Consider the following 12,559-nt stretch of genomic DNA (forward strand, 5'->3'; position numbering starts at 1 on the left):
ATCAGAATTAAAAATTTGCATGTCGATCGATTGGATTCACATGTGTATTAGTACAAAATACAAATACATCTTCCATTAATAAAGTTATTTTTTATTTTACTTTGTATGCACAAATTATTCATTTTTTGCTCTTACTAATGTATGCACTAAATTTTGTGTCATTTAATATTAAAATTATAATGGACGTTGTTACAACACCCTAATTTAGCTATGTAAATTTTTGTGTATAAGGAAATTTTCAACTGCATTTACGAGTATCCTTTATAATATGAAAAATTTATATATTCAACCCCTTTGTAGTAAAAAATATTTAATGAAACGCAACTTAATAGGTTAAGAATTGTAATCACTATATATGACTATATGTGATTCTCTTGGAAAAGGCAAATAAAAGTTGCTCAGTATATCAGAAGAAATATTTATTGAATTACTTAAATTTTACAAGCACCTATTGAACTATGAAATTAAGTACGATCTATATGTATGGAAGGATTGGTCTCCCACACTTGTCTTGGATATATCTAACATTTATTTTACACATGCACTGGAGTAGTATTTTTTTATGAATATACTCGTTCCAAAATATTGAGTCATCTTTCTTTTAGTAACGTGTACTATAATTATTGATGTTATCTTACAATGACGGTTGACGACTTGACGTATACCAATGTGGATCGACGATCATCCTTAGTGTATAAACATTAGCCCAATAAAAAAGAAGTAGTCGCTTTCTTACTCAAGGATTTCCCCAAAGGAACTTGTGTTTTGACTTTTATGCACATATTACATATTAGTTGCTGAATCATGAAGCTATCACCAGTCTTCAAACAAGGAACATAAATTAAAAGACGAATGCCATGATATTGATTATTGAGACAAGATCAGATGGCATGTTTATTTATCATTTCATTGTTTGCATAAGAGAAGCCACTGCTTGGGCAACACTCAAGAAGAGAGAATAGGCTGTGCCGTCGTCGCCTCGCTCCAACTTTTCCACCACATCGCCAAGTGGATTCACCAACACAAGCTGTGAATGGATCAGATCATCATCACTACTATTTTATTTTTAAAAAATTAAACAACATTTATTTTGCAATTCAACATATAGACATTTATTTGACTTGCCTCTAGATTCTTATTTTCTAGTGCCATCCTCATATCTCTGAAGAATGACACTCCATTCGTGTCGATTGCACTCACACCTGACACCATTTTCACAATAACTTTTAACAAAAAAAATCATTAAACATGCACATCAACATACTAGTCTACAAATCACCTGATAAATCAAGAATCACAAACTTGAGTTCTTTGCTATTTTCATCACATACCAAACGCAAAACCCTGACAGAAAATAACCAAACAAATCAATCCTTGTTGTTGTAGCAGTAGAGTGTTACAATTAGCAACCAAATTAGATAAATGAACAATTACCTTTCCTTAAGATAAGTAGCATTAACAAAGTTAATGGGAGCTGCAACGCTCAAAATGAGGAAGCCAGGAACAGCAGCTGCATCTCTGTAGTGATGCACGTCACGATAACAATCCGAACCACCTATATTTCCTAACACCAATATTTTAGGGCGCGTTACCTGCATCACCATCTTCAACACAGATACTCCCACCTAATTAAACACAACAAATTAATGTAAAAGAAAATTAAATAAAAATATTTGTGTAGTCCTATTTGTCAATGCTCACGGCGATGGCGAGGCCGTCCTGGACGGAGACGAAGAGGACGCCGAAGAAGGCGCAGAGCATGACGAGGAAGTCGAACTTGTCGACCTTCCAGATGTGAGCGGCGGCGGGGAGATCGATGAGGCCGACGACGGCGGTGATGATGATGGCCCCGAGCACGAGGTTGGGGGTGTAGTGGAAGAGCGGCATGAGGAAGAGGAGCGTGACCATCACCGTGACGGCCATGACGACGTTGGAGAGGGCGGTTTTGCAGCCGGCGTTGTGGTTGACGGCGGATCTGGAGAAGGCGCCGGTGGTGACGTAGCAGGAGGTGGAGGATCCGACGATGTTCATCATCCCGATCGCGATCATCTCCTTGTTTCCGTCCACTTGGTACTTCTTCAGCGCGGCGAATGTCCTTCCAACTGCAATTCCTTCCTGCATAAATTTAAAAACAATTGATCTCGTCTGTTTGTTTGATTATTCGTCAGAGAAGAAGAAAGAAGATGTGGTTTACGGTGAGGGAGATGATGCCGGTGACGAGGCCGGTTTTGACGACGAGGCCGAGGCAGGTGCCGTGGAGACGGAGCATGTTCCACGACGGAGGGTTTAGTCCTTCTTCTAGCTTTCCGATCTGATAATTAATTAACAAAATCATACGCTAATTAATCAAGATCTAAAGAGGGAAAGAAAGAGACTTACAACGGTGATGCCATGGTTTTGAGCTTGGAAAGCGAAAACTAGCAGAGTTGAGAGGATGACCGATGCTAATGGTGCACAAGCTGATACCCAGAACAGTTTTGGCCTTTTTGTGCTCTGCATTCATTAAATTTTTCATTTTTCATATTTTTAACATTTGTGATTTTTAAGATAATTTTCAAAGTGCATAGAAATTAAATATCAGAAATATTTATATAAATAAATTAAGTTTATACGTACGATATGTCTTGCTAAGAGAAGAAACACCAAGAAGCAAATGCCCATCAATATCGTTTGCCATGACCACTGCCACAAAAGGAAATACCACAAAAAGTCAATATAGTGAAATTAATACTATGATAGTGGATTTGGATCCTTTATTTTAAATATTATAGTGAGTTCTATTTTGTGAACGTTATATAAATATCTATCGATAGAATAATGAATAGAGAATTAAATCGTTTAAGCCAAACGTGTCAATGTCAACATGTGTAAAACTGTATTGATCAATATGCCGCTTTTGTTTTGTTGGCAAAATACGAGTATTCTACTTTTACACGAGTGGAGTGCACAACAACATATGTCGATTGGTGATATTTCAACACTATTTTTAAAATAAATATTCCGCTTATTTTGTGCCATCGTGAGGAACAAATTAATCCACATAATAATACGTCGATTAATTTGATATGGAGGGGGGATGATTAGTATAGCAACAGCTGATTACTTTTTGCAACTAGAATAGCTCTTTTGTAGAATAAATGAGATAAAGGAATCTAGCAACAGACAAATTACCTTTGAAGATATGTTTTGTTTTCAGGGTTAAAATCAACAGTTTAACCTAGGAGTATTTGGGATGGATAAATTTTTATAGTGTCAAATTTTAATACTGGAGCACAAATTAATATTAATCAGGGTTATCATATGATAGTAGTACTACTACTTTTTTATTTTTATAACACATTTTATTAAAAATAGTGAAGCACTTAAAAAAAGATTGGTGACCTCATGGATGTTTTGGAAGACAGAAGTCAAAACAGGAAGTATGGCCATTTTAGTGGTGAAGTGTTGGATGCCAAGAAGGCTCTTGAGTTGCTGGAGAGAGACAATAATTGCAGCACCAGCCATGAATCCAATTAGGGTTGCTTTTGACAGAAAGTCGATCAGAAATCCAAGCCTATAATTGGAAGCAGAAAGGTTAAATATATGCAGTTTATTTATGAGGGATCGATATGCTTCCAAAAATTGAGTAATTAATATACAAACCTGAGAAAACCTAAAGATGCTTGAAAGATGCCAGCAAAGAAAGTGGAAGAAAAGGCGAGCTGGAGATATAAAATGGGGTCTTTGAGAGGCGAAACTTGTTGTCTCAGCATTGAGCCCATAATCATAGAAGCAATCGAAACTGGACCTACTGCCACATCTCTTGAACTCCCAAGAACACCATATATTAATGGAGGCACAAAACTTGAATCTGGAGTGGTGAATAAAACGTACTCCATTTAATACAGTATAAAATTAATGTCACCTTAAGTAAAATAAAATACTACTTACAAAGTCCAACAATTGGAGGTAAACTAGCCAGCTTCGCATAACTTATTCCCTGAGGAATGGCGAGGCTAGCAATGGTGAGACCAGAAACGACGTCGGATTTGAGGAGTTGAAGGGTGTATTGAGGGGCCCATTCCAGCACCGGGAATATGTACTGTGCTCCTAATATGACTCTACTTTTCCACGGTTGATTTTTGAACTGCCGGAGAGGCTCGTCGGGGAAGAACGTCTCTTTCAGACGCAGTTTTAGTTTCTCCAAGGTGCTCCGGCGAGGGGGGAGCGCCACCGGCATCGCCACCGTGAAGTTGGCGCTGTTTTCTTCCATTAATTTTCTTGTTGGGTCGAGTTCGAGTGGTGTGTTTGTTGGTTGAATGAAGGTGGTGGTGGTGGTGGTGTACTCTCTGCAGGTGGAGCTATTGAATTGAAGTTGTCAAGGTGCAGAACCCAGTGTGTGTATATATATAATACAGAGACATGTTGTATAATTGATTTTAGTAGTACTCCTATATTGTTACATGCTAAGTATGAGAAGTATAATTTAATTGGTCTCCAAAATAAAAATATTTAGTCTTCGTAAAAATCATAAATTTATACAGTGTAGTTAATTTCACGTAATTTCATGAAATACCATGATATGAATTTTAATAATTTTTTCACTATTTTTTCAAATTCATATCTCCTGACTTCTGAAATCAGTTATCAAAAATAACTTTACCTTTATCAAAAAAAAAAATCCATTCTATCGATCATCTAAGCTGAGACCATCTCCAACCATTTACACCAAACTCAAACTCATTTTTGAGCATACGTCACACCAAAAAGTAGTTTTACTCCACCATTTACACCAAATTCAAAATCTACACCATTTTTGAGTTTTTGTCTCACAAAATTTTTGCAGTAACACCATATTTGGTGTTGTTTCATAAAAAACACCAAAAATGGGTTTGAGTTTAGTATATTGTTGGAGAATGCCTTTTACACCAAAACTCATTTATGGAGTACGGTTGAAGATGGTCTAGCTAATATTTATTTGGCCAAAAATCAAATGTTACTCATGTCACGTTATTTGTGCAAGAAACTAGAAACTTGCTTTTACGAAATCGAATGTAAAGAAATATTAAGGTCACATTTTTTATGATTTTCGAAAGTTAGTGCACAGTTGGAAAAAAAAAAAGACGAAAAATCGAGCGAGGGTACTACCATATAGAGTGCAATTAATTGCAAATATAACCCACAAGACCCAGAAGTAATATTCATTTAATAGTATTTTTATAACATCGCCAAAAAACTTACATAATAGAGGTATTCGTATTTCATTTTGTATATGTTGGGCGCTTGTTACCTTGCGGACACAAATACATCTCGACATTTATTAGTATAGTAAGTGCATTTTATTATTTAATGCATATCACAATAGAGATACTAATACATGGAGTATAAATGATTTCTTCTAAAAAATGCATGTAATGATATTATATAAGGGTGGAGAATATATTTCTCCAAAGTAGATGTGGATGGGAAGAAAAAGGGGGAATAATATGACATTTTAAAATTATACTCCCATGCAACATTTGCTTTTATCTATCTCTTCCTCTTGACAAAAACAAAATTGAATTCCAATGAAGGTTAGCTTCCAAGAACATCCATCCTCTATACGTGTCTGCAAACAATTTTGGCTCCAAAAAGAATTTAAAAAAGAAAAGAAAAGAAAGATAATAATACAAATCTTAACTTTAACTTTAAAAAAAAATCTGAACTTTCCTACATATATATATTCATTTCAGGCATTATTTAACAAATATGGAATCTGACCAATTGCTTTGTTTGATTATTTTCGTCTTATGCGGTTCTCTGAAATTAAGCCAAGTAACATGAACTTTCATCTTTAAATATTACAAGTAATTAACATTTTTTTCCTTTTTCATCTTTCACCCTTTTTTCATTCTTCTAAGCACTTTAATATTTGACTTCTACAAAGTGTTCGGTCATAACAAGATGCTATCTAGTTCTTACATTAAATTTTCATTTGTTCCTACAAAATATATTTCCTATGGTATTATTGAAATCCATCTTCCATAATTTTACCAAATCATAAATTGAGGTTCGTAGCACTTCTCTCTACTAAACGCCTAACGTGTGACGTCGGATCTAAACCAAGGAAAAGCAGAAGACGTTGAGAGACAGTTCTACATAATAGTTCTCCAATTAATGATAATATGATTTGAAATTTGTAATATTTTGTTAATATAGTCAAAATATAATGAGAAGAAACATATTGATCTGCAAAAAAAATACTGAAATACTAATGTTCAATGGGACAATTCATTGACTTTTAGGGTAGGGCACTATTAAAAATTTATAGATATGTTTGTTGTATGATTAAATATTTTGCATAAAAAAAATTAGTAATTCTAAATATTGATGGCCATGAACAAGCAAAAAACGTGGTCGGCAGGATTCGAACCTGCGCGGGCAGAGCCCACATGATTTCTAGTCATGCCCGATAACCACTCCGGCACGACCACTTTATTGTTACCTGGATAATTATAGAGGTATTTAACCTATAGATTTGAGTGTTGGCTGAGCAACAATATTTTTACCACACAAGGTCTTCTGTAAAAAATATGAAGTGAGCGTTAATGAAACACAGCATATTATATTTAGTTATAATATCTATTTCATTTGTTTTTCTCTTGAATATGAACGCCTAGTGTATTTGTTATTATCTGAATAATGATTTACAAGCAAAAAAAAGAGAGAACTATTTATTAAATTATTCTTCTGTACACAATTTATTTAAATCACCTATACTAATACTTTTTCTACACATGCATGTAATCATACATAATTATATAAGGCAAATTGTTAGTAATAACCATGAAACTTAGAAAAATTCTAGTGGATACTATAGTTTAAAGTTATGAAGTTTGGCATTGTTTAAAATTATTCCATGATGAAAACTGTTGAGTAATTATCTGATATGACAACTATAAAATTAAGTAGTACATGACTATGTGTTAAACGATGTCGTTTATTTGTATACAAAACGACTATTTTAAAAACTTGTGATCTCTATCTAATCTCAAAAAGAAAAAGAAAAAACTTATGGTGCACCGCTAATTCCTTCGTCTATTTAATCTATTTTGAACTTTATATTCCATTATGACAGACACACCACGAGCTCATCATCATAATTATAGTATTATTCAATCCAAGAGTGATGGGATTCCATACAAAATACTTGAGTAACAAAATTACATTTTAAAAGGCATTTGACCTTCTGATTTCCCATACTACCACTAATATAATACTAGTGGTTATAATAAAAGATTCCGTTTTCAATAAGTGCACTATAATAATTTTCTCGAATAGTATCTATTGTGGAAGTGTAGGCCCACACGTGCAACGATTAGCCTTTAGAATATTCCAATTGTGTGTGCACCACTCTTATGAATTGCATATTCTTTTCTTAATTTCGACCTTATATTCACTTAACAAGACCCAATGGTTCTTTGTTGGGTGGGTCAGGAGAAATAAAGGAAATATAAATGTATGTCATATGAATATCGGTGACTTGTGCGTGTCGGCCGCTTTGTATCTTAAGTCATGGTTTGTTATGCAATTATTTTTTTATAAATAAATAAATTTAAATTTAAAGGCTGTATGATGAATGAATTGAATTTGAGACATTTGCACCTAGGCATTAATTTCTCTAGCTTTGATTGTTACGCAATTTTGTTAGTGAACTTGTTCGGAGGTTAATTGGTTGTCTGATTTTATAGTATTATTTAATTTTAAAAAATGATCTATTATTATATTGTTAAAAAAATAAAAATCATACAGTAGTATCGATTTTTCAATCTTAGTCGTGTGTGTGAGTTTATCCAACTTAATCTTATTGTACTAAGACTCACATTTTTATTGTTCAGTTTAGATTTTTAATTAATACTACTCTTTATAGAAGAAAATGGAGTACTACATGATTTAAAATTTTCATTGACTTTTTTTGCTATATGTATATCATTTTCAATGTTTATATGTGATTTATAAAGAAGTCGATTAGGATACTTGAAACGAGTAATTAATAGTAGTGAGAAACTTCTAAAAACCATAATATATAGCTGATTGTTTCAAATTTTAGATGAACTTGTCTCTAAACTTTCGACAAATTAAGTCAGTCTAACTTATATTTTCTCCATTTCAGTTTCACTCTCATTTTGATCATCAATCATAATTTGACAGTCTCTCTCAAATCCTATTTGCTGTCGATTTTGTGAAATTGTTGACACATGCTGTGTTCTAGATCTTAAGTGTTTAATAAGTAATAGTGATAGTATTTTATGATTTGGTCTCATTAGTAAACATTGAAAAGATAAAAAGTTCAGTAATTTTTTGCAGAATTCAAAATTGTATCTCAAGGTAGTTAAGACATTTTTATGGATACAAGATTAAAGAAATTTATGTTTAGGTGTAAAGTGGCGAGAAAAATAAATTTTAAGAGAGAAAGAGAGAGTAAAAGTATTTGGCAAAAAAAAGTAACTCAAATCAGCTATCTTGGGACAATAATACAAGCAAATAATTATTTTATTAACATACTATATCTGAAATGAAGCCCACGACAATTTGCTTTATTGTTACAACACCAACACCTGACAGTGATTGAAATTACAACTAATAAAAATTGAGAGCCCAACTGAAGATGTGGCCCAAACAAAATTACCTTGACAAAATCAGAGCTCCATTTTCAACTAAAGCTGAAAAAGATAAAAAGGAAAATGGTAGTTGGAGGAGTTAGGTGGAGAAGATCCTTGTTTTGAAGCAACTCTCTTAGTTTGAGTTCCAGCAATTCATTTTTCATATCCTGCTATTTTGAAGTTAATTATAAAATTTGGAAGCAATGGCTATGGAAAGAGTCAAATTGGGAAACCAAGGACTTGAGGTGAATATATTGCGCGCCTAAACTTAATCGTCCTCTTTTGATTTGATCCATGACTTCCACTATTTTCATCATTTGAGTAAGGAACTCTAGGAGTTTTGAATTTGTGCATAGATGTGCTTGATTTTCGATTCATGCTCCTCTGACGTTTGCAGTAGAAGTTCACAACTGTGTAAAATTTCAAATAGTATGTGTAGAGGTAGCACTTATCAATGGCGGTCTGAGATGTTTAGATCAATTAACAATTGATATTCAAATTTGCCTGATTTGTGTTTTTCTTATTGCGAAAAGATGACGGAGATGAAAGTATATTTTGCTAGTTACAGAAGTTGGAATGTTTAGTTTGGAGCAGTTGCACTTCTTCAATTTGTCGTTTGATCTGACATGACATATCTCTCCCTCCTTCAGGTGTCAAAATTGGGTTATGGTTGCATGGGGCTCACTGGATTCTACAATGCCCCTATTTCTGTGGAAGATGGCATTGCAATAATCAAAGAGGCGTTTAATAATGGCATTACCTTCTTCGACACTGCTGATGTTTACGGGAAGGACCATTCCAACGAATACGTGATAGGGCAGGTAACTCTTACGCTTACTGTCTTGATCCTCGCCAAATGATCAGTGCATTACTGCAAGTTCCTTTCTTACGCTTTGAAGATAGAAAATAAGTAAATGGGATGATTGTGCTTGCTACAGAATCGTAAATGCAACAGCATTTGATCTTTTGATAAGTGTGGTCTAATATAAATTCCATATGTTTAGCACCTTGACTATCCATATTTTTAGCACTTATTCTGCTATCAGTCTAGCATAAGACATGGTAATCCTCGTGAATATTCATCACCAGGAAATGTTGAGGACAAAGCAGGCGTAGCATTTTATCATTAGAATGATATTAGACTTATTGCATTTAGTCGAACAGGGTCTTTCGTTTCTTGGTTGTCCTGACTTTCCTAATACCATGGAACCATAGCGTACAAGCATCTACATATAATTTCTAAAAGCTGATTATTTCTCTGAACTTGATAATGCCACCAAGTTTCTTGAACTGCTTTGTGGAACTATTCAGAAGCCAGAATAGAATGTTTATAGGGATAAAATCATTTATTGAAGTAGATAAAAAATGCAAGTGGAGTTTTAGAATATTGTAAGCTTTCACCTGGTTTGTGCACCATTGGGTTTTGATAAATTTCTTGCAAGCAGTACAATCCAAATAGAGCTTTTCAGCCACCAATTAGACCACTAGTGTGAGAAACCGAGTGTGAGCTGGTATCTCCATTGAATTTGTGAAATGTATAAGTTTTCCTTCAAGGAGGTTCAGTTGTACAAATCTGAACTACTTGTAGCAGGGATGCCTTTAACCAAAACTATTCACCTTATAAAAGAGACATTTCTGTCAATTTTCCTTCAAGGAGATTCACTTGTACAAATCTGAACCACTTTCTTGGTGGTAAGTGTGTTCTGTCTTTAACCATTAAAGAAAAATGCAAAGCACAGAAATCATATCCAAGGAGAATTTCTATACAATTCTAGCTGGGCATTCACTTAAAAACTCAAACTTGTCAGGCATTGAAGGAGCTGCCTCGGGAAAAAGTCCAACTAGCAACAAAGTTTGGTTTTTTTGCATTTACGAGCTCCGGGATTCTAGTTAAAGGTACTCCCGAGTACGCCCGCTCTTGCTGTGAAGCGAGCCTGAAGCGCCTCCAAGTGGATTACATTGATCTGTACTACATACATAGAATTGACACCACTGTACCCATTGAGGAAACAGTAAGTCTTTTTCACGTAATCCTATATCAATTCTGTTGTATTGTTGTTGTTTTTTTTTCATTTTTTTGGCTTAACATTTGCAGATGGAGGAACTCAAAAAATTAGTTGAAGAAGGTAAAATTAAGTACATTGGTCTGTCTGAAGCTAATGCCGACACTATAAAAAGGGCACATGCCGTGCATCCCATTACCGCATTACAAATGGAATATTCACTTTGGACCCGTGAAATCGAAGAAGAAATAATTCCTCTCTGCAGGTTTTTCCATCATCATTGAATAAAGCACTCCAGTAGGATAGATGTTCAGTTCAAATATAACCATTTAAATTAACAATTCTCATCTCGTACAAAGTGAACGCATCTCACGTTATATGCACTTGCTTGGATCAATCATGCATGAACATTATACTAGTAGTATTCATTTTAGAACTTCTATTACTCTAATTCACTTTTATAACCTGATTCAAGAGTAATGATTTTTTTACTCTTTAAAATGGATGGCAGGGAACTTGGCATTGGTATAGTTCCATACTGCCCAGTTGGCCGTGGGCTTTTTGCTGGGAAGAAAGTTGTGGAAAACATACCTCAAGAAAGTTACTTGGTACGCTTGCAGTCTTCGACAACGAGTTTCCTACTTGATCGCTGTGTAAACTTAACTAACTGCAGTAACTTTCTTTGACTAGCAATCACACCCAAGGTTTACAGGGGAGAATTGGGAAAAGAACAAGACAATCTACTATCGCCTAGAAGAATTGGCTAAGAAGCATGACTGTACTCCAGTCCAACTTGCTCTTTCATGGGTTCTTCATCAGGGTGCTGATGTAGTTCCTATTCCTGGTCAGTGACTCTTACTGTGATATTGTTTGCACTTCCTGTAATGAAACAATTCATTAGATAGAACTATATAGGCATAATAAAAACTTTAGATGATGATTTTAACTTGCAACTACTGCTATTATTATCATGTGCATCATGATTTAACATGTAGCAGGGTATGAACCATTATGAATACAGGCCTAAAGCATACATCAGTTGAATTTCTTCCATTAAGATGAAGGTTCTATGAAATTATAGTAGCAGCTGCAATATTCGTATAAACTGAATAAAAATATGAAAAGGCTCAGCTAATAAATCTCATACCTCTATTTCTCTTGTGATTTGTTTAGGAACAACTAAGATAAAGAATCTCCATGAGAACGTCGGTTCTGTGAATGTGAAACTGACGGACGATGATCTGAAAGAGATCTGTGAAGCTGTCCCCGTTGAAGAAGTGGCAGGAGGGAGACAAGGTGAAGCTCTTTATAAGATATCATGGAAATGTGCTAACACTCCACAGCCAAAACCCAAGTGAAACAACATTTATAACCAGTTTGCGTCTTTGTTCTTCTGAAACTCCACGTTCAATTCCTAGATGGAGTCGAATGACTGATGATTAATAATTTTATGCCGAAGGCGGATGCTGGTGATTATGAAATCTTGTTGGAATCTTCTTGTAGTAAGCTTATTGGCTTTCATTTATACATTTAGAGGTCAAGTTTGTGGTGTTTCTGTTTTTGGTAAACTCTATATGTTTGTTGTTGCGTACATCAGTGAAAGAGATCTCATAATAAGATCGAATATTCAGCAGTTGACGGTGTTCACCTATGAAGAATAGTGGAGAGCTGTATATAGAGCTTATGGTTCCATCAAAAAGAGAAAACTATAAGTTTATGGTTGAATTGAGGGGTCGTTACCTTGTAGTATTTTGGTAGCAGTGATGTGATCTGACACAATAGTTAAATGGTGATAGGATTTAAGATATAAATGATTAATTAGTGTCATTGAGCTGATGAACTGGTTTTATTGCATTGAATCTACAACATATTGAGCTGATGAATATAAGCCTACAACAGGGATTCGATTGATCCAACCATTTGAACTGTAATTTA

General features: G+C 34.5%; 2 protein-coding genes and 1 non-coding gene across 3 annotated transcripts; 1 reads left to right on the plus strand and 2 right to left on the minus strand.

Annotated features, from left to right (window-relative positions):
• Positions 1-710: 710 nt before the first annotated feature.
• Positions 711-4,358, minus strand: LOC125212237 (putative sulfate transporter 3.3). The gene is made up of 11 exons (XM_048112339.2): positions 3,931-4,358; positions 3,643-3,850; positions 3,382-3,553; positions 2,617-2,682; positions 2,380-2,493; positions 2,195-2,311; positions 1,702-2,115; positions 1,435-1,625; positions 1,280-1,344; positions 1,126-1,202; positions 711-1,027 (listed from the first exon to the last, which is right to left on the minus strand). Exons 1-11 carry the CDS (start codon positions 4,250-4,252, stop codon positions 902-904), a joined length of 1,872 nt encoding a protein of 623 aa, XP_047968296.1. The 5' UTR covers positions 4,253-4,358; the 3' UTR covers positions 711-901.
• A 2,012-nt stretch (positions 4,359-6,370) lies between these two features.
• On the minus strand, positions 6,371-6,452 carry TRNAS-AGA (transfer RNA serine (anticodon AGA)). The gene has a single exon. It is a non-coding gene; the product is annotated as a tRNA-Ser (tRNA).
• A 2,218-nt stretch (positions 6,453-8,670) lies between these two features.
• LOC125210937 (perakine reductase-like) lies at positions 8,671-12,257 on the plus strand. Its single transcript, XM_048110584.2, has 7 exons — positions 8,671-8,866; positions 9,272-9,442; positions 10,430-10,633; positions 10,717-10,889; positions 11,136-11,232; positions 11,315-11,468; positions 11,798-12,257. Exons 1-7 carry the CDS (start codon positions 8,825-8,827, stop codon positions 11,980-11,982), a joined length of 1,026 nt encoding a protein of 341 aa, XP_047966541.1. The 5' UTR covers positions 8,671-8,824; the 3' UTR covers positions 11,983-12,257.
• The last annotated feature ends 302 nt before the right edge of the window (positions 12,258-12,559 follow it).

This window comes from Salvia hispanica, chromosome 3 (genome assembly GCF_029641045.1).
Source record: "Salvia hispanica isolate PSC_SH4W2 chromosome 3, Shi_PSC_v1, whole genome shotgun sequence".
Taxonomy (NCBI): Eukaryota; Viridiplantae; Streptophyta; class Magnoliopsida; order Lamiales; family Lamiaceae; genus Salvia; species Salvia hispanica.